At 43.9% G+C, this 23027-nt stretch overlaps 1 protein-coding gene across 3 annotated transcripts in view; it reads left to right on the forward strand.

The window, feature by feature from the left end:
* slc44a2 (solute carrier family 44 member 2) overlaps nt 1-23027 on the forward strand; it is a 114220-nt gene that overhangs the window by 58894 nt on the left and 32299 nt on the right. For all 3 annotated transcript variants that reach the window (XM_039772524.1, XM_039772526.1, XM_039772525.1), the window contains exons 3-13: nt 2421-2494; nt 2665-2749; nt 2893-2977; nt 4941-5054; nt 7304-7364; nt 10343-10466; nt 10647-10730; nt 12210-12322; nt 14443-14574; nt 18159-18258; nt 18363-18455. In XM_039772524.1, coding sequence (XP_039628458.1) covers nt 2421-2494; nt 2665-2749; nt 2893-2977; nt 4941-5054; nt 7304-7364; nt 10343-10466; nt 10647-10730; nt 12210-12322; nt 14443-14574; nt 18159-18258; nt 18363-18455 — 1065 coding nt within the window. The remainder of the gene's footprint in view (nt 1-2420; nt 2495-2664; nt 2750-2892; nt 2978-4940; nt 5055-7303; nt 7365-10342; nt 10467-10646; nt 10731-12209; nt 12323-14442; nt 14575-18158; nt 18259-18362; nt 18456-23027) is intronic.

Here is a 23027-nt window from a genome sequence, read left to right on the forward strand (position 1 = left end):
TGTTTATGTATTTTAGTATTAAGCAGTGTTTTAAATTATTTTATACAACCCCATCAATGTATAATATACCAATAACAATAGGATTTTATTTTTCTCATGGGAACGGATTAATCATTTTCCCTTTATTTCTTATGGAAAAATTAGTTTGGTATACGTCAAAGGATCTGGAGTGGATTAAGGACGTAATTTTTTTTTAAACCCAAAAATAGTTAATTACTGTATACCATAGAATTCACAGTGTAATAGTAAACTAAATGTAAAAACCTTGAATAACGGAGAAAACCAACATTGTAAGAGTTTGCGCGAGACCCTTACAAACCGCTCGCTGTAAACACTTCTTTTTTTTTTATGAGTTTTAAGCACAGGGAAGAAAAAAATGAAATGCCGCTTGTCTTACGAAACGTTTCAAACCATCCTCTACTGCAGGGGTCCTCAGTCCCAGTCCTGGAGGGCCGCAGTGGCTGCAGGTTTTTGTTCTCACCCGGTTGCTTAATTAGAGAGCAATCCTTTCCAATAATTTAATTTCGTGGCTTGTTTGTGCTTTAACTCTGCCATGTCGGCTCATTCTCATATCCTCGATTTTCTTCCCCTGTCTAAGGATATCAACCAAATGATCTGAAGGCTAAAATGGACGAGCAATTCTCAGTCCTTCACTTTCCTTCCAAGTATTTAATGAACCCCAATAGTGCATGATAAATACACACAGGCGTCAATCGTAACAAGCTCAATGGAGAAATGCTGGTCTCTTTTGTCATTTGCATGCCATTGCTAATTAGGAGCCATTAAAAAGCAAGAATGCAGCTGTTAAAAAATAAAATACGCAATCGGGGTTCAGAATCTTAGCGAGTGAGACCACCGAAGTGAAGCAGAAGTGTTACTTGAGCAATAAGTGCTTCTCATTAAGCAACTGGACCCTCCAGGACGTGATTGAGGACCCCTGCTCTACTGGCTTTAAATTCCTCACCTTCGCCACTCAAAGAAGGATTTTGTTTCAGCAAATCGTCTCGACTCTTCCTGGCTTTCTCGCTTACGATCGCCTCGCTCACGCTATTCCCCCCCCCAAGCAAGTTGCCTCTCGCCCTGCCACACTAGCAGCAGTTTTTCCGCCTCTTCCAGCACTTGAGGCCTCTCTGCTCGTTTGCCTAACATTGTAACTCCTTTTGCAACATCGGCTGCTTTGTTAGGCCCTGTATACGCAAACGACAGAAAACGGGAGATCTCTGGCGCGTACAAACGTGTGTAGGGAAACTGGCCGCCAGTGTTTTTGTTCGTCGGCACAGCGTGTGGTCGTGAACAGATGCAAAATTTTTGGCAAACTTTTTGATCGTAACCCGATTTTTGTACGTGTTCGGAAACGTTCGTGATCGGCGGTTCTACTGTAAAAGTGAAAGTTTTAGAAAGTATTTGCGTGTTAATTTCAAAGCCAAACGAAACAAACAAATAATATATTCTTTATTTGTCACATACATAGTTAGTTGTACAGGACAACGCGCGGTGAAATGCATCTTTTTCGCATACCCCTTGGGGTCGGAGCGCAGGATCAGCCATTTTACAGCAAGCGCCCCTGGAGCAATTGAAGGTTAAGGGCCTCGCAGAGTGGCATCTCTTTTGGCAGTGATGGGGATTTGAACCGGCAACCTTCGGGATGCCAGCGCAGATCCTTCGCCTCAGAGCCACCACTCCGCCCCTCTATACCTCTAATGCAACCCAATGAAACAATTTTCTTCCAATTTATTACGTTTTACTATTTTTTTTTACAATGGTGTAAGAAATAGCCTGGCACCCGACAGACACGACAACGCAGTGTCCACCACACACCAATTACATACAATATTTACAGTTCAGTCCTTGGCTCCTTTGGCCGCCTCCACTGTCCCGCGAGCTCCGTCCTTCTTCCACCCGACTCCGGCTCCTTGATTGGCCCCTTTTTATAACGCCCCAGATGTGCTCCAGGTGCCTGATGACGGACTTCCCACAGCACTCCCCAGTGTGGCGGAAGTGCTCCGGGCATAAACCGTCCGTCTGTCAGCTGTTCCCCAGGGATCAAGGACCGGCCAGGTACCCAGGGAAAAGAAGTGCCATTTTCCCGGTGCCTCCTTCTTCCAGGCATCCCGGCAGGGCAGAGTTCCTGGTGGTCTATCACAACGGTTAATTACTCGCTGTAATGTAAAATCGTTCGTCTGTTATGCATATGTAACAATTCCCATGAAAACAACAATCTGATTAAATTGTACATCCGCTTCCCCGTATGCGAGCGACAGATCCACGAAGTGGCTAGCGTGTAATGCCCATCCGGGGATTGGCAAGCGAAGCGAGGAGGGGGCAGTGCCCCGTAGTTGAAGTGAAAATGTATAAATGTGGGTGGAGCCTCAGTGTTGCCTTATTTTTCTTTCTTTCTTTCTTTTTTGCTTTGTTCTAAGGGGCTGCACAGACATCATTTGCTGCATCATCTTCATCCTTGCCATCATTGGGTACTTTGCCGTGGGCCTTGTGGGTAAGTCGCTGTCTCTTTATTTTTGATAAGAAGAGTTTTCTTGTTTATTAGAAACAAACCTGCAAAGCTTTGCACGCGTCTGCGAATCGGTCAGCCTTCCTACATGTACTGTGTGCGGTTTTGGGATCTTCATTTCTCTAAAAGTCTGTAACAATCTGTGTCTGTGTTAGCGTGGTCCCATGGCGATCCCAGGAAGGTGATCTACCCAACCAACAGCGAGGGGAAGTTCTGTGGCCAGGTTGGCACTCCCCTGGAGTGAGTACATCTTGATTATCCCCTTCTACAGACTTGTGCTCAGTCCTCTGTATCCATGTTGCTTTTATAAAAGCCTAAACTGTTACTCTTTGCCACACCTTTGTGACCTAATGCCTACTGTTTTGTTTTGTTTTGTTAAACAGGAAGATGCCCTTCTTGTTCTACTTCAACATTATGAAGTGTGCCAGTCCCCTTGTCTTGCTGGAGTTTCAGTGTCCAACACCCCAGGTGGGAAGGCCCCCTGTGGCCATTTGTACCGTGACTTCTGTGTCTCGTTTTATTTTGCCTTAAAATCACGTTTGTTAGAATTTTAAAAAGCGTTGTATGGTTTTTAATCTCGTGGTTGTGTCACAAGTATACCCGCTAATTGTGGAATTTTGTCCTTTCGCGATGCATGGGGGTGACCTCCTTGTATTAAAATCTCAGGTTTGTTCTATGTACCCGTGGTGTGCCCCAGACTGGGGGTTCTTAAACGTTTATAATCTGAGGATCGAAAATAAGAAAATTGAGACCATTCTGGGACCCAAGACGCGGGGTGCGATCTGACGATTTTAGATTGCGATCGATCTTGGACGTCCACAGTCTAATTTTCAAACGAATCGTACAGATTGTGATCTTTTTATACTGATTGATCCGTGCCAAGTTGCTCTGGCACGCTTGCTGGGTTCACAGCAGTCCTCTAAATAGTCCTTGACCCTGGAAGTGCTTCTGTCCTTCCATCCACATGACTTGCCAGCACTTCCAGATCAGATGGAGAACTTGACCTTCCTTCAGCCCGGAAGTATTTGGGGGGGCTTCCGTCCTCGTGACTTGGGAGTACTTCCGGGCTATGGATGAGACGGGACTCGTCTGGTTGTTTTGCAGCATCTCCTGGCGGCACCCATGGTACCCAGCAGGGCTGTGTTACCGAAGTCCATGTCCCATAGTGCCCTGCAGGTATCCGGGGCACCGCTGCGGTTCAGGGGAGCTACCATCTAGCATTTTGGGGAATGCAGTGTCCTTGAAAAAGCTGCCTGCTGTCTCTTATAATGTCCTTTATAACGCCTGGGTACACTGTAGTTAAGATTTGGGGCGGTCAGACTCAAGTAAACCAGGTGACCAAAACCTGCAATCCCATTGGCTGTCCAGCTGAGCAACTGAATCGGAGAGCTTTGGAGGTCTGCAGCTGGACCTTGATGAACGTCTCGTGTGTGTGTGCGCAGCACTTCATGTCGACTAGCTGAAATACCCAGCACTGCCTGGGAGGGAAATAAAGTGTTTTATTTTTTTAATAGTTTGAGAAAAATGTAATTAAAAACAACACAACTTTTAAAAATAAATTAAGACTCCCTAATGTGCTTGTCTTATGGTCTTGTATGTATGGATGTCATCATCCAGTTGACACTCTGAACCGGCCATTTAATTTCAAAAGCACCGGGCGGTGGGGCTCAGACATAAAGAATGCAGGTAGTCGCCTCCAGTTTGCCCTCTGATGGTTAGCTGGATGACAACATGCATTCAAGACCGCAAGATCACCCCCCACGCTACCCAGAAGGGGGTGGGTTAGGGTTGATTTCACCCTACGGTGTTTTTAGTTGACCAATGAGAAACCCGTGTGCCAAGTTTCATGAAAATCACTCCAGCCGTTCAGACGTGATACAGGAACACACACACACACACACACATTGACTTTTATATATTCGGTAGATGCGGTGGGCTGGCGCCCTGCCCGGGGTTTTTCCTGCCTTGCACCCTGTGTTGGCTGGGATTGGCTCCAGCAGACCCCTGTGACCCTGTAGTTAGGATATAGCGGGTTGGATAATGGATGGATGGATGGATATTAGATAGTGTGCCTCAAGTTGAGTCGACTTTTAAAATGTATTTAGCTGTATGTTATTTTAAGCTGAGCACCATTGTAATCTCCATTGTTTGCTGCCCTTCAGTGACACAATGACGATAAAGTTTAATGTTGCGCAGGCACGATGTCGTCGTTCCCAAATGCACAACATGAGTAAGATTTCAGTTGGCTGTGCACGTATGGTTTCCACCAATCAAAGGGTCAAAAATGTGTTGGCAGTGCCCATCCCTCCCTGTAGTTGCTTTTAGTTTTAATCGCGTTGCTTGAAAGGATGTGAGGCTCTGCAGAGTTTGTGTGTCCACCTTCAAAAGAGCCGTTTTTAAAGTTCTGTGTCCTTGTGTGTCACTTCTACAGATCTGCGTGGAGACCTGTCCAGACCGCTTTCTGACTCTGGTCAAGGCCTTCAGCAATCCCAAGGACTTCTCGTACTACAAACAGTTCTGCAAACCTTTTTCGTTCACCCAGCCGGTAAGTAGAAGGTGGTGAAGACGAGTGCTGCAATGTCTCTTGATGTAAATACTGTGAACGTGCGCTTCAGAGATGTCATCCTCTGCTCATCCTTCTGGCAAGCCTGCTCAGGAGAAAGGGACCCTGTGAAGACTGATGGATAAAAGCCAAAAGATCGCATAGACAAATTTGAATCGAGCGAGTATGTGAGTGTTGCTCTGGAAGCGACTTTGAGCGGGCAAAGGTCTGCACTGAGGCAGCGAAATTTTGGTTTCAACTTTTCAGTTTCAAGATGTCATTTCTGCTGAAGGAAAAGAGTCTCTCTATGCGAGATTCTTCTGCTCCTCCTATTCCTGTGCTGTACCTTGTGTGAGGTGTTCGGTCACCAAGTGTGCACACACACACACACACACACACACACACACTCCCTTCGAATGGGGTCTTAAAAGGCCGTAACTTACAGTGCCAGCCTCCACACGATGGACCTCCCGGCAGCCTTGCCTCACTTTCTAGGAGATGCTTGTGAGATGGCGAGGCTACAGTCCGGCCGCTCTTGTTCATCTGTAAGGACCGTGACGCGGTCTCCGTTAGTCACACGTGACAAGCATCATTCCCCACATATTGTTTTGCTAACGCTCTATTGTAATATAAGCGTCTACACGTGGAAGTGTCTGTCTATCTGTCTGGCTCGGAAGTGGGAGGCGGAGTCGTGGTGAGAGCTCCGCCTCTGAGGAAACGGAAAACTCGCTTAGCCGCTAATAACACAAGCGAGGCCAGCAGGTCAGCAAAACGAAACCTCCGAAGAAAGAGACACTCGTTAAGCCTGCTAATACAGAAGCACAACGGTATCCCTTTTACTTTTCCTCCCGCCGCTAATAACACGGGCGAGGCGAGCACGTCCGCAAAACGAATCCTCCTGGGAGAGAGACGCCCGTTCCTTTCAATTACCTGACATCTCGACATTTTCAGCTTTTTCTTCTGACGATTTCAATAGTTTCTAGGACCTACACAGCTAGTACAGTGGTACCTCGGTATATGTCCTTAATCCGTTTCAGATCCTTTGACTTCTACCAAACCGGACATATACCAAACAAATTTTTCTGCTAAGAAATAAAGGGAAAACGATTAATCCGTTCCCATGGGGAAAAAAAAATCCTATTGTTATTGGCATATTATACATTGATGGGGTTGTGTAAAAATAATTTAAACACTGCTTAATACTAAAATACAAAAGCAATTAGATGAAATAAATGAAAATTTAACCTTGCTTTACTTTTTAATAACATCTTTGTTTTTCACAATCGTAGATACCGTCGTCGTTGGAATTACGTATGCAGCAGCCACGTCCCGGATACGCATGCCACCTTCATACTTTTTTCAACAATCAATTCAAATTTACGCGAAAAAACACAATCGTGTGAAAATTCACCGAGAGTTATAGCGCGGGTTGTTCAGTGAATGGTAGCAACTGGCGTACCGAGGGGAGTCGTGGCTTTGTCTTGAGAGAAGTAGCGCCCGGTGTTCTAGCACGTGACTTGTATTCCAAACAAACGTCGTATACCGAGCAAACGTTTTCACCTCCATACAGGACGTATACCAAGCTGGACTTCTTCCAAAGCGGACGTACACCGAGGTACCACAGTATATCATAAGAACACTGAAATGCCCGTACTAAAGTAAGCAAACCAAAAAGTTACATCATTGAGAATTGTTCTAGTCACATATGCATAAGAAATAAACACACAGTGATGAAGAGGAGGCAGAGGTTTCCCAACAATAAAAGTATAAAGGGAGATTTCAAACTTTATAACGCACTGGCGAGGCCTCATCTGGAGCCTTGTGTGCAGTTTGGGTCTCCAGGCTACAAAAAGGACATAACAGCACAAGAGAAGGTCCAGAGAAGAGCGGCTCGGCTGATTCAGGGCTACAGGGGATGAGTTAGGAGGAAAATTAAAAGAGCTGAGCCTTAAGGCGATGAAGAGGAGACCTGACTGAAGTGTTAGCTCTAGACTTCAGCTCCACAGACAGACACACACCCAGCATCGAGATGTCAATGGTTTTGGTATCGGGGGCGGGGGGGGGCCTGGGTTGGGGGTCCCTAAAATGTTGACCTGTCAAAAACCGAGATTGAAATTTTTGACAAATCTAAAACTTTTGCTTCTCTCCCATAGACGATCGGTTCTGGTGGGGAGGGCGCAAAAGCCAAAAGAGTCTGAATGAACCGGGAAGTGGGCATGCCGATAACTGATGTGACAATTCTGTTGTTTCAGAACATACCACAGCTGCTGAAGGACCGAGTCTGTCCCGCCATGATCACGCCCAGCAGGCCCTGTAAGTCATCTTCTTAAAGCCGCCTTTTTTTTTTTTCCCTTGCGGTCAGAATTTTAATCTGTAATTGGCAATTTATTTTTCATTTTGCAAGTCTACCAGTCTGTTTTCTATATAGTGCCTTTCATAGTAAGTACTCTGCTATCACTATGTAACCATTTTATCTTTTGGCCTGAAAGAGGAGCTGAAGTCATACAAGGTGTACAAGGGAATCTTTTTAATTTGATTACTGAAGATATTTGCTGTAATTAGAGTTACGCTGACACTCGACTGAGAATTCTGTGGTTTTTCCGAAGTCTTTTCTAGCTGGTTGATAAAATCTGTAGTGGCTCCTTTGAAGGTGGACGTTGTTAGTTTTGATATTTGTTTTGGTGCGTATTTGTGCTGGGCACCATGGCACAATGGGTCAGGTTACCTCCTGACTGTGGTGGGACCTTACTTGAGCTCAGAGACGTGTGTGTGTGCGCGCGTGTGTTTAGACACCATTTTCTTTGTTTGCTTACAGTCCACTATTAAGGATACATACAGTCAAATGAGAAAGTTTGGGACCCCCTCTCAGCCTGCACAATAATGGACTCTCCTTTCAACAGTAAAGATACCAGTGGTATGACTTTAATGTCCTAGGAACATCGGAGTACTGCGGTTTTTTCCGAACAAAGATATTTAGTGACGCAGTATTTAGTTATGAAATTAAATCAAATGTGAAAAACTGGCTGTGCACAAATGTGGGTCCCCTTGTCATTGTGCTGATTTGAATGGCTGTCACTGCTCAATGCTGACTACTTGGTATGATGAGCTCGTCAAGCCTTGAACTTCACAGACCGGAGTGTCCAGTCATGAGTGGTCAAAGGTATTTAAGGTGGTCAATCACAAGTTGTGCTTCCTTCCCTTTGACTCTCCTCTGAAGAGTGACAGACAGCATGGGATCCTCAAAGCAACTCTCCAAAGATCTGAAAACAAAGATCATTGAGTCTCCTGGTGTAGGGGAAGGCGACAAAAAGCCATCTCAGAAGTTTAAACTGTCAGCTTCAACTGTAAGGAATGGAATCAGGAAATGGAAGGCCACAGGCACAGTTGCTGTTAAACCAACCCAGCAGGTCTGGCAGGCCAAGAAAAATACAAGGAGAGGCAGGATTGTGAGAATGGTGACAGACAACCACAGATCACCTCCAAAGACCTGCAAGAACATCTCGCTGCAGATGGTGTATCTGGACATCGTTCTACAATTCAGCACATCAGTATGGCAGGGTGAGGAGAGAGAAGCCCTTTCTGCACTCACGACACAAACAGAGTCGCTTGTTGTATCAAATGCTCATTAAGACAAGTCAGATTCATTTGGGAACAAAGTGCTTTGGACTGATGAGACACAAATGAGTTATTTGGTCAGAACAAAAAGTGCTTTGCATGGCGAAGGAAGAACACTGCATTCCAAGAAAAACACCTGCTACCTCCTGTCACATTTGGTGGACGTCCCATCATGCTGTGTGGCCAGTTCAGGGACTGGGGCCCTTGTTAAAGTCGAGGGTCGGATGAATTCAACCCAATTTCAACAAATTCTTCAGGATAATGTTCACGCATCAGTCACAAAGCTGACGTTACTTATGCAGGGGTTGGATATTCCAACAAGACAACGACCCAAAACACAGTTGGAAATCTACAAAGGCATTCATGCAGAGGGAGAAGTCCAATGTTCTGGAATGGCCGTCACAGTCCCCTGACTTGAATATCATTGACAATCTAGGGGATGATTTGAAGCAGGCTGTCCATCAAATTGAACTGAACTGGAGAGATTTGGTATGAAGAATGGGGTCAGAAATCCCAACATCAAGAGTCCAGACGCTCATCACAGGCCATAGGAGGACAGCATCTGGAGGACCAAAGGAGCAAAAGGAGGCTCAGCTAAGTACTGATGTCATATCTGTTGGGGGCCCACATTTATGCACCTGTCTAATTTTGTTAGGATGCTTATTGCAAATTTACTGTTTATTCAATAAACTTCATGTCACTGCTGAAATCCTACTGTCAACGAGAAACAAAAATCCAAAGAATTAAGAGGGTTATCCCAAACTTTTTCAAATGACTGTAGATTTGAAAACGTACATCTTAGTCTCTCTTTTTGCATTTCTTCCTCACTAGCTCACCATTTTTAAACTCCCAAAAATGGAGACTTTTTGAAAACGTTCTCCAGGGCCATATATGGATACCCATCCACTTACTGTATGTTCCTGAACTGGGGGCACAAGTCAGTATGGGTATAACTCTAATTGTAGGGGAGAGGTCAAATATACTTCCACGCAGGCCCTGCTTTTTACTTAAGCACGTTAAACAATCTCTGTGCCTTTGCTGTGTTCATCATGGTGGGGCAAACACTTCTTGTTCTGGTCCTTTTAATCCATGTTCAAGCAACTTCTCCATTCCAGCTATAGGTCACATTTGCCTGCTTGGCTAAAACTGTAACGACACGGGTTGGTGTGAGACTCTCCAGAGGTGGGCATCGCAGCTGATGGACTCAAGCAGCCGGGTGAGGTGCCCTCTAAGTGCCACGTCTGCACCCTTCGTAACGCCAGTCATAGAGCTGCTTTGTGTGCCAGCTCCTCCAGGTGGTCCCAGCCCCTTGGACAGGTCTTGGCCCCCTGATATTTTTTTTAGTTTAGAATTTAAAAAACTGAATAAGAATCAGAAAATGTAACAACATCATCACATTAAAGCTCGATAAATTCTGAAAAGAATGATAGCAAACATATACAGTATATGTAGGTTTTAAAATAAGCCCAATTTAAACATATAATGCATATGTGTCCGTGTGTTATATATATATATATATATATAAAATATGACTCGGCTATAAATATACATATATATATGTGTGTGTGTGTGTATGTATAATGTGAAATGAATTCCTTATTCTCGGGTAATTCCAGTTTAGGTTCACGGGCCTCCTCTTTTTTTTATGTGCCTTTGTCTCCTCTCTTTTTCTGAAGTCTCCCAACGATGCTTCCCAGCGCTGAATATCACAAAAGGCAGCGTCGTCGTTGGAAGTAACACCACTTTTGATGATGGCCTTGGGAAGACCCGCAATGTCACTGATCTTCTAGAAGGGGCCAGGTAAGTTAAGTGGGTAAGGCGGGGTGTGGAGGTAGTGGAGTCCACGTACTGTAGGTAAGGTTTAGAATCCCTGAGAATATCTTCTGACAATGGGGATGATGCTTCAGCCTTTTGTTTTGGTGGATTTCATTGTGTTTTGTTACGTTTTTTGTAAGCTTGGCTCTTTTCTGTTTGTAATAGAAAAGCAAATATTGTGCAGGATGCCCGACAAGTTGCTATGAAGATCTTTCAGGATTATACCAAGTCCTGGTACTGGATTCTCCTGTGAGTATTGCCTTATTGCCAGCAGTGCCCTTAATGTGCCAGCATATGGGGTTAACATTTAAACATTTAAAGAACAATGTTTTATTAACTGGGGTGGCATGGTGGCATAGTGACCAGCCCAGTCTCATCAGTGCAACATCCTGGGTTTGAATCCTCTTGCTGATTGTGTGGAGATGCCCATTCTCGCCCCGTCTACATACGTTTTCTTCTCCTACTCTAGTGCCCTGCATATTAAAGTTCATTGATGATTGACAATTACATGTGTGACTTGGCGTGTGGGTGGTCTGGTGCTCTGGCCAGGGTAGAGTCCTTCCTTCTGACCTCAGAGGATCGGTGACACTCCCTGTATACTTAACATAAATTAAAAAATGCAATGCTAAACAAAACTCTCAAAAAGAAAAATCTCAAACTCTGGTCCTGGAGGGCCGCAGTGGCTGCAGGTTTTCATTGTAATCCTTTTCTTGATTCGTGACCTGTTTTTGGTGCTAATTAACTTCTTTTGAATTTAATTTTAATTGACTTGTATTTTTTTTTTTTTTTTAAGATTTGTTCCCCAGAGGAACGATGAAGAAACTCTGAATTGCTTCATTTTATTTTTTCTTAAACAGAAATGAAATGTGAAGTGTGTGACCAACAGAAGTCGGCGCCTCAAACTCCAACCAGTTGCTTCATTAGGCGCCGAGTCTCGTCGTTAGTGAAACTCGTTCTTTAACTCCACGGCTTGTTGCTGTGCTCGTAGTTCATTAGCAGACATTTCCAAAATTGTCGATTTTTTTTTTTTTTCTCTTTTCTAAGAGCAGCTCTGTTAAAATGTTTTGGGGACCTGAGCAGATCGACATTCCTGAGATCCTCACCTTTCTTTATTTTCATATATTGTATGATGGACAATATTTAATGAGTCTGAGTCTTCAAGAGCGAGTCAATTAAAATGAATTCAAAAGAAGTTAATTAGCAGGGCACTCAATAAGAAAAGGGTGAGAATTGAAAACCTGCGGCCCTCCAGGACCCGAGTTGGAGATCCCTGGTCTAGAAGATCAGCAGACACGACGTCTTGGGTCAGATTAGGCTGCGTTCTAACTTTTTAGACTTTCTTTTTTCCCACTTTACCAGTGTAAGTCATTAATTACGGTAGAGCATAGGAAGGTCTCTCCTCTTTCAACATTGTCGCCTGCCTTGCTTTTGAATGCACTCGGTCCAGCGTCCCAGATGTTTATGCCCTAAGAAGAAAACGTCTGTTCTTGTTTGGTGTAAACCGAGAATGGAGCAGCCATATTTTTAAGTCTTCGAAAACGAGAAACTGACTGATGAAGGTCGACACGTTACCGCTGTGACCGCAGACGCACCAGGTTTCCACATGAGACATAAAGCAGATAACTTTTATGAGCTAGCCTTTCTTGATTTAGCAGTGATTTGAATAAAAGAAAGTCCGGGGAAGGTCCTTTCCTGTTTGTGTATGAAGTGACTTTTCTCTCTCCGCAGTGCTCTTCTTATTGCAATGCTCACCAGCCTCCTCTTCATTGTGCTGATGCGCTTCCTGGCTGGGGTCATGGTCGGGATTATGATCGTCCTTGTCATTGCTGTTGTGGGCTACGGTATGTACTTGTAGGGACGTTTTTAACACTCGTCGGCTCCTCCTTATGCCTGTTGTGCTTCTTCACCTCAGCCATTACTTTATGTTGCTTGTTTTGTTAAATATCATCTTGTGTTTTTTTTATTTAGTTTTTTTTTTTTTTTTAAAACGAAAAGGAATATAAATAATCCTGAAATTGTTCCCCTTGGAGTATTTTTTTTTATTTAGTGACCACACCTGTGCTGCTTTAGGGAAAGTGGCCATTGGAGGAACTGTTGGTCCTTGACACGGGTACAGAAAGTGGGTTTAGCCAGTAAAATTTAGATTTGGGTTAATCCCTGCCCCTCCCCATGCCCCCCATTTATTGACCGTATATCCGCTTTACTTCACCCCAGGCAACATCTGGGTACTCCGGTTAGTACATGTAGAAAATCGACTTTGGGTTCCTTCTTCTTCAGCTCTTCCCTCGTGTCGTCGTGACTGCTGATTTTTATGGCACACTCCTAAGTGTTCTCACACGGTGCTCTGTTTGTTTGAATTTTAAAAAGTGTTTGCTTTGTGGGTGGCGCAGTGGGTAGCGCTGCCACCTCGCAGTTAGGAGACCCGTCTGGGTTCGCTTCCTGGGTCCGCCCTGCGTGGAGTTTGGATGTTCTTCTCCCCGTGTCTGCGTGGGTTTCCTCTCACAGTCCAAAGACATGCAGGTGAGGTGCATTGGCGATCCTAAATTGTCCTTGGTGTGTGTGTGTGTGTGTGTGCCCTGCGGTGGGCTGGATTTGATCCTGCCTAGCACCCTGTGTTGGCTGGGATTGGCTCCAGCAGACCCCCGTCACCCTGTAGTTAGGATATAGCGGGTTGGATGATGGATGGATGTTTGCTTTGTTTTTACACGGCCAAGCAAATGCACGTGTATTTTTTTTATTTTAAACAGAAATGAGTATGCTGTGCCAGCAGTGTGGTTCCCTCATTACTCGACGGCAGATTATTCACATTAACATTAAAACGTGTTGACTGCGTTGCGATGCATGTGTACGTACGTGGTGGTGCATTTCATTTTGGCACAGTTTTTATATCAGGTCGTAATTTAAAATATCAGCCAATCGGTCGTTGGTTTATGTCCGTTTTAAAATGTAATTCAAAAGTGTATTGCATTTGAATTCCTGTCCAGAGATCACGTGTGACAGAGAGGGGGCACCACGTTATTTACTCGAGAGGCGTCCGATTACCGTATATACTCGCGTATACGTCGCGTCTTGAAACCCGAAAAATCGATCATAAAATCCGACCCCGACTTATACACCCGTTCAACAATACAACAAGTAATTTTTTTTTTTTTCAATCATCTTGCCTCCTCGACACATCGAATTTTGTTCCCAATTTCTTTCGCAACTTCAACGACTTTCAATGTAATACCGGCTTCATGATTTTCTTCTGATCGAACGCTCCATCGTAGATAAATGATGCTCTAACGATAAAGGTGTATGAGGGCGTGAGATGCACACGTCACTTTGGAGTAGTTCGGGCGTTACCATGTGGTCACGTTGGCACAATACATAGAAAAGAAAGGCCGTGTGCTCCGTGGTTACTCTCTCAGGTGGACTTTAGTTAGCATATCGTAATCTCTTGGACCAACCGCGTGAGTTTTCTGCATTCGACTTATACAACCGACATTCTAAAATACCGGAACATGTACGGTGAAACCAAGTCCTGACTTATCCGCGAGAGAACGGTAGAAGACGTTGCACTAGATGCTTCAGTTAAAATGATCATTTGTAAAGTCCTATTTACTGTGGTAGACTGGTGCCCTGTCCAGGATGTGTTCCTGCCTTGTACCCTATGCTAACTGGGAAAGACCCCAGCACCCCCCGTGACCCTGGCTTGTATTAAGCAGCTCATGACCTGATCCTTTTTGTTTGCATGGCATTTGCTCTTCAACAGCCTTGTAAGTCCATCTTTGTTGTCTAGCCCTTTTAAAGTGAACCCTCCCTTGGGCATGATGTAGCCGTCACATTCTTTATCTTGGGCGAGTGACCCACTCAGAATTTTCGACAAGCCAGCAGTTGCTGGGTTCATTTGCGCCCTGATCTGCTTGAAGTTCGTATCGATGGAATGTCGTCTGCTCAATTTCCCGTCCTGTCATTTCAGCCATATTCCACTGCTACATGGAGTACGCGGCTCTGAAAGGCACTCCGGGAGCGGATGTCAGCATTAAGGACCTCGGCCTGCAGACGGACTTTGCTGTTTACCTGCAGCTGCGCCAGACCTGGTTGGCTTTTTGTGAGTTGCACCTCATCCGGCCGCCTTCTCTCTTTCTGAATATTTCTTTGTGACCCACTGTGGTGAGGTATGAGATGTTATCCGTATGCATTTCTGTTCCCACTTCTCTTCTTTTTTTAACTTTCTCGTATATGTAGTCTAGAGAACATATAGGAATCATGAAACAAATTCAACCTTGAAATTTTGATGAATCTTGACGGTTTAGACCTTCCCAAGTCCAAAAATACCGTTTTTTGAAATTCTGTCTGTGAATGCGATAACTCAAACACTTTGTCTTCGGTCAATGAGATTTTGTACACCAGCTTTGTATCAAAAATATGGAATCCTATCAAGTTTTGGGCCACTTCCGGTACTTGAACAGAATACTTTTGTGAATTTCCAACTAAACTATGGTTAGAATTACAGATATGATGGATATTTGTAACAACAACATCATCCATTTCTGTCGCACATGTTCATACAAATGTAGCTCAAAGTGCTTTACGTGATGAAGAAAGAGAAAAAAGACTAAGTATTAAATCGGAGAAAACTAATTGTTGTTGTTTGTAATGATAAAAAGCAAACAGATATAAAAATTTGAGAAAAATTACTCAATCGTACGTAGCAGTTTATTTAAACAACCATCCCAATTTTTTGTATCATGGAAATATAAATGTGTACATGATATTAAAAACTGTATAATAAGAGCTATTAATTTTATTTAAATTTTATACATTATCAGTTTAACAATAACGTGTAAACATTAAACGTGCCATGTAAATATAAAGATGCAATGGGAGCGATAAGTTGCTACGACCCCATCGTCTTTCTGGTGATAAAGTTTATTTACTAGCAGACCACGTGCGCTTCGTGGCAGTCGCTGTAGTTTGAATAATTCTGTATCTACACACGACTTGTAGAGCTTCTTTATATCCAACATTTTAGGTAGTAAAACTCTACTAAACACTAAAGTACAAAAATGAAGTAGAAAGTAAGAGTAAACCGCAACACCGCCGGGAACCCCGGCACACCACGTCTACTAAACACGAAGTAGAAATGCTAAAGGAAAAAATACCATTCAGTAAGTACTGCGTCTAGCAAACAGTAAATTAGTAAAGGAAAAAGAACGGCAAGACCGCGTCCGCTGCGGAGCGCAATGACGTGAATGGGAGGGGAGATGATCACGTGACCTCCACCCGCCTTAACTCTCCACCCCTCCACAAACAGTCTCTCGGATCCCAACTCTCCTTTATATGTATAGATTTTATTTTATTTCCACCGTCATTAGTAACTGTAGCTAAATGCAGTTTTACCTATCGCAATTTATTAAAACGTATTTAGTATTACAGTAATCCCTCCTCGATCGCGGGGGTTGCATTCCAGAACCCCTTGCGATAGATGAAAATCCGCGAAGTAGAAACCATATGTTTGTATGGTTATTTTTATATATTTTAAGCCCTTATAAACTCTCCCACACTGTTTAACATTATTAGAGCCCTCTAGACATGAAATAACACCCTTTAGTCAAGCGTTTAAACTGTGCTCCATGACAAGACAGAGATGACAGTTCTTTCTCACAATTAAAAGAATGCAAATAGATCATCTTCTCTTCAGGAGCAGAGAATTTCAGAGGGAGAGAGAGAGAGAGAAAAGCAAACAATCAAAAAATCAATACGTGTGCTTTTAAGTTTGCCGCGGCATTTTTTAGAGGAGCGTCAGTATCTTCTAAGCAAACAGCCCCTCTGCTCACAGCCCCTCCGTCAGGCGCAGAGAATGTCAGAGAGGGTGAGAGAGAGGCAGAGACAAGCAAACAATCGAGCTCCGCGCAGGACGCATATCTTATAGCATTGAGGAGTTTTAGTTAATATGAAATACATGCTCTGATTGGGTAGCTTCTAAGCCATCCGCCAATAGCGTCCCTTGTATGAAATCAACTGGGCAAACAAACTGAGGAAGCGTGTAGCATAAATTAAAAGACCCACTGTCTGCAGAAATCCGCGAACCAGCGAAAAATCCGTGATATATATTTAGATATGCTTACGTTTAAAATCCGCGATAGAGTGAAGGCGCGAAAGTCGAAGCGCGATATATAGCGAGGAATTACTGTATATATGTTTTTAGGTGACCTATAACTCGTTTACTTTGTCATGATTACATATGCATTATCTAGATTACGTGCAAAATTCCACCACCGTTTTCGACCTCCCAAAGTGTGAGAATATTTCTATATAAAGAGAGAGAGAAATGATTGTGTATTGATATTATCAATTAGTTAAGATGAGAATCAAAGAGAGATGATATTTGAGAAATGTTATGCAACTGGAAGCGGCTATACAAGTATACGAGAAAGCCGAGGGTCGCACGCTCCCGATCTTTTTCTTTCTTTCTTATTCGGATGACTTGGTGGTTGGCACTTGGGCCTACAGACTTTGCTGATGGGTTTGTCGCCTTCCCCACTTTGCATTTTTAAGTTGGGATGCTCCTCAATGCAGTGTTGTCCGCTCAAGACGGACCCCCTGACTCTAGGATGGGCACCAGTCCTTTAAAATGTATGAGCAGGTAAGTGAGTGTAGATGGATGAAACCCTTAAAGTATTTCTAGATGCATGGCGTCCCGTAAGACTGATCAGTAGAATGTTAAAATGATGCTGGGTGCCAATGGCGCGTCTTTAATTTGGACTAATGAGTGTTTGGGTGAGCGAGCCCACCTGGTAGATGCCAGCTTTATAATCCTCCCCTGAGAGTGGAAGTCACAGCAGTTGAAAAGGAGCTCTGGATGAAACTGTAGGACGTTGTAAAACTCTTAATTTTGAACCCAGTCTGAGGTCCTCCGAGGAGGCACTGGGGGGGAGTGTGTCCTACCTGAAATGGTCTTCATGATCAGATGGGCCGGACTGCTTTGGAGATTTAGTTGTGTTGGAAATTTTCAGCTACTGGTGAAGGTTCTCTGTGGTGAATTTGCCACAGCTGCCCTGTTGTGGAAAACCCTTTCCTCCGTTTTCGAAGACGTTCTTCACCCCGGTCCAGAAGAGAATGCTGAACAATTCTTTCTTTCTTTCTACACAGATACTCCCAAATGTCTCAGTCCGTGGAGTGAGCGATTCATTCAACCATTCATTCTCTTTCATACTTTTCTATTATCATTACCTTCTCTAATACATCCTGTCATCTAACTTGGAATATGCAGAGTTGTATCCTCTTGACCAATCAGCTGCGGCCGCCAGCAATCCCATTATTCTAAGCCGCTCTTTGTGAATAGGGCTGTCCTCCGAGTTTTCCCATTGATCTTGGGGGTGTTCAGGCTCTCCCATTAGTTTGTCCTCCCTTTTGAAGGGGGTGTTTATCACTCATTGACTTCATTTTAACCTTCGTAATTATTCATGTGAGTGGCTCCTCTAAAATGAGGCAAAAGCCTTGCGTGCCTAAGCTTTTAGTTCCCTTCAGTCCTTTTCCTTTTGTTTTAATAATTCACTGTTACAGCATTGTGTTTAAAGATTCAATATTAACTAAAGATGCCATCGCTCCTGTGCGTTCCGTGCTGCTCTATGTAGTCTGCCGCTTGGTCATCTCTAGCCATTTTTAATACGTCTCCTTCTTGCTTTGCAGTGATTATCCTATGCATTGTGGAGGTGGTCATCATCTTGCTTCTGATTTTCCTGCGCAAGCGGATCTGCATTGCTATTGCTTTGATCAAGGAAGCCAGCAGGTTGTGAAAGTTTGATATCCTGGTGGTGGTGCTGCTGATGTGCGTGATACCACATGGCCATCTCCGGGTTGACCGTCTCTCTCTCTTTTTAACATCTTTTGCAGGGCGATTGGACACATCATGTCCTCCTTATTTTATCCACTCTTGACCTTTGCCCTCCTGTCACTGGTCGTTGCCTACTGGGCCATCACTGCTGTGTATCCTTTTGCTTGTGTGTCAGCGTCCTAAGTAGACAAACTAATAATAATACATTTTTAAAAAATCTGAATTGGCATAAGCCACCCAAAATTCTGTTATTCATAAGAAATGGAATGATTGACGTCATGAGGTAGAAGTACATAATACAGGAGAAGAGTTGCATCAGATATTTGAAATACAGTACTACACATCTAGAAATGTCCTACAAATTAGGGTTTTGTGGGTCTAAAGAGCAGGGACTCCAACAGGGTCGCGGTCTTCCATAACCAGCCAGCCAGCCAGCCAGCCAGCATAGGGTGCAAGGCAGGAACAAACCCCCGGGCAGGGTGCCAGCTCACCCACACACACCCACCAAGCACAATCTAGGGACGATTTAGGATTGCCAATGCATGTCTTTGGACTGTGGGAGGAAATTCACGCAGACACGGGGAGGACATGCAAACTCCACGCTACCCACTGCGCCACCATGCTGCCCTTAACCAGACATCCATACGAGTCAAATGGTAGACCATGTGAGGTCCAGGAGGTGCTGGACAGAAGAAATGAAAAGCGAAAATGATTTGAAAGCATTCAGAAGGAGTTCTTACGAAGACAATAAGACCCTTCAGGCACCGGCCAGCATCCTAAATGTGCACGTTTTTCATTTTTTAATTTTCTTAAAGCACTCGGGGGGGTGGAGCCCCCTGATGGCTTCGCTCGCCCACCCCCAGGTTTGGTTAACCGGATAAACAATTTAAAGAGATTTGTTATTTTCATGGGAATTGTTACATATGCATTATTTTCACTTTTACTTTAAAACTTCAGTAAAAACAATATTAGGAATTAACTTTTCCTCAAAAGTGTTGGAGAGAAAAGAATGCAAAAAAGAACAATAATCTAAATTCTGATAATTTAAGGAAAGTAATAATCTGCCCGAACCAAGTAGAACTGTGCGACCCGACATTTGGAGAAGGGTTTGGCTGCAGCCACCGTAAGCTGTTGAGCTCCACAGTCAGCGGAAACACGTGACCTCCACAGTAGGCGAATGATTATTGGACCAACCCAATCACCAGCCCTAACCTTAAAAACACTGGGGAAGGCAGCCACAGTGAAATAGCACGCCTAAGCTTAAGACAGGGGGAAAGGGGGCATATTCCTTCTTTAGCGTATAAAATAACCGTTCGCGGAAATGTCCATCCCGGACAACAAGTAACACGAGGCAGGACAGGATCCAACTTAAAAAGCTATTTCTTCCGCAAACTAAAAAATCCTTCTAAAACCACACATGGATGAACACCTTTCCAGAAAAGAGTACAATGAAAACGGTTTCTTTTAACTAAATGAAGCCAACCCAAACAACCGGACGTACAAAGCAGGATGCAATTAAAAAGACTAAACGGGACTAACTAATATAGGACCTACCCAATCAACAATCCTACCCTTAAAAATCACTGGGCAAAGCAGCAAAAGGGAACTAACACGCCTAAGCTTAAGATAGTCGGGAAGGGGCGTTTTCCGTCTACTGTGGCGGTCACGTGTTTCCGCTTACTGTGGCGCTCAACACCTTACAGTGGCTGCAGCCAGATGCTGTTGGACATTTGCGCGATAGACATATAATCGCGCCGTCAAAATCGCGAAAGTTTCATTAAATATGAATTACTAGTTTTAAAGCATATGTAATAATGTTTATTTTAGAAGTCAATATTATGAGACGCGGCATGCCATCAGCACGACACGCAGATAGTCCTTAAGATCACATCCTGCATATGTAGGAAGAATTGCAGCAAGGGCGTCCCACTCTCTTGGCCCCTCTCGCGATTTTGTCGGCGCTCAATTGTCCGTCGCGGTTTTGTCGGGGCGCATATGTCTGTCGCCTTTTGTCGGTGAACCGTGGAATTGAAAACCTCGTAGGTCCAAGCGGGGTCAGAAATAAAAAAAAAACTAAGCAAACTCCTGTCAGTCATGGAGAATCCACTGCATCCACTGAACAGGATCATCTCCAGGCAGAGGAGACTCTTCAGTGACAGACTGCTGTCACCGTCCTGCTCCACTGACAGACTGAGGAGATTGCTAACATTATTCAAAGCATTACTCTTTAATTTAAAATTGTTTTTTATCAGTATGCTGCTGCTGGAGTCTGTGAATTTCTCCTTGGGATTAATAATATCTATCTATCTATCCTATCTATCTATCCTATCTATCTATCCTATCTATCTATCTATCTATCTATCTATCTATCTATCTATCTATCTATCTATCTATCTATCTATCGAGTAGAAGACAAAGTAGAACGTCGTGAAGAGGTTCAAAGATGTTCGCACGATACACATACGGAGCAGGTCAGAGATTATGAAAGTATGAAAATTCTAAAGTCTCTAAAAAACGATAGTAAAGATCGCATTATCACAAACAAACTGGAAGTTATTACTCGGTGAAATAACGGAAGAGTGAAAAGAGATCGAATATATGGACATAGGTGGACTGATTACTACTTTCAAAACTGGCAATTTAATAAACACCAAATCCAGAATGTCACTTCTTAAATGAAATCCTTCATTCTGAGACCGGTCAGAGTCCACCATTGTCTAACCCACTTAGTCCTGAATAGAGGCAATCCCAACCAGCATAGGGCAGAAGGCAGGAACAAACCCTGGAGAAGGTGCCAGTCAATCACAGGGTGAAAACACACGCATAGCACACACTGGGGACAATTTAGGATCACCAATCCACCCAACCTGCATGTCTTTGGAGTGTTTGAGGAAGCCCACGCAGCCAAGGGGAGAACATGCAAACTCCACACAGGGAGGACCCGATTGTGAACCCCAGTCCCCTCATTGTGAGTCAGCAGTGCTATCGTTATTACACAGTGCAATTTTGAAATTAAAATTATTGTTTTTCTTTTTATTCATTTTATTATAATGACTTATTTATTTGTTTGCTTGTTTAAAACATGAATAATGTTCGGTAGAAAATCAAGACGGTGTAGGCAGAGTATTGTTGTTTGTTACTTTTCGGCTTTCTAATATTTAGGATTAAATGTTCCCATTATTCAAAAATTTTCTATGGTGGTGTTAAAAAAAAACAAAAAAAAAAAACAAAAAAAATACATAAATTAGGAATCCATCCAATTAAGTCGAATACGAGGTCCTGCCGGGGTCCACTCTGTCATTTTTAATTATTTTATTTCCTCGGACCACCTAGGGTTAAAAGTCCCGACTTTGGATGAAAACGGTCAGCGTTATTACTACAACTGATTACAGGTGCAGTACCTAAATGATACCACAGGAGGGCAGTAGAGCTCACTAAACGCCACCCATCTTAATTGAGCCTTTGAGTGGCGGACGAAGCCAACAAACAGATAATTAAGATCAGTCAGTCAGTCAGTGATTGTCCAACCCGCTATATCCTAACACAGGGTCACGGTGGGTCTGCTGGAGCCAATTCCAGCCAACACCGAGTGCAAGGCAGGAAACAAACCCTGGGCAGGGCGCCAGCCTACCACAGGGCACACACACACACACCAAGCACACACTGGGGACAATTTAGGATCACCAATGCACCTGACCTGCATGTCTTTGGACAGTTTGAGGAAACCCACGCAGACACGGGGAGAACATGCAAACCCCACGCAGGGAGGACCCGGAACTTGAAACCTGGTCTCCTTACTGCAAGGCAGCAGTGCTACCACTCGTGATGCCCTTCAGCCAGAAGTACAAAAAGGAAAACACAACTGGCCATCAGAAACCCCCTCCACATTCAAAAATGTCAATTTCCAGCTCCCTTTTATAGGGCTGGAGATGGTGACGGACAGGCGCCCCACTTCTTGGGTTATCTGCCCACAAAATACAAGGAACATGGGAGAACAGCAAAACGCACACACAGGTACTACAGCCTAACTTAATAGAATGCATAATGAGAGAAATCGTAATAAATGAACACAAATGAAAGAAGCATTTTAACTCTTGAACCGGCTATAGTCGCTTCCCAGTGTAATTTGCCAGCATGCCAGGGCCCATAACTCCATGCCATACATTCGTTGAGCAACCAGCTCATGAGCGCTGCCAGCCCTGGCAGAACTGCAGCCTCCGTGTCCCTGGGATTGAGCCGCTGCACTAGACTCGCCTGCTGGCATCAGCGCTTACCTCTGTGTGTTTGCGTGCAGCCAATTCAAGCGCAGTTGGCTCGGTGATTTACTGAATTTCATCAATGGTGGCGGTTGCACTTTGTACATATTGTTCCAGTAGTTTAATAGTTTTTACAGTTCATTGGCAGTGTGTAAAACAATCCGTGTTGCAGTAATCGTGATGCTCTTTGCATGGAGAAAAAAAAAAAAAGGGTTCCATTAAAATTTCACTTTTTCTTTGTGAATTGTGACGTTTACTTAAAAAGTGCAGCAAAAAAAGAATTGTGGTTCATTAAACCACACGTATGTGGCAGTTTAAGGGTTAAACAGGGCCCAGGGGAGGAATCCTGGCTTAACCGTAACGGTCGGCCATCGCCCCCCTGCTTCACGACTTTGGGCTCTGAAGGTTCAAGGAGATGCCACGCTTGGCCTGCCCTCCAGCCCGCACCCCATGTGACTACCATTCTGA

This window comes from Polypterus senegalus, chromosome 12 (assembly GCF_016835505.1).
Source record: "Polypterus senegalus isolate Bchr_013 chromosome 12, ASM1683550v1, whole genome shotgun sequence".
Taxonomy (NCBI): domain Eukaryota; kingdom Metazoa; phylum Chordata; class Cladistia; order Polypteriformes; family Polypteridae; genus Polypterus; species Polypterus senegalus.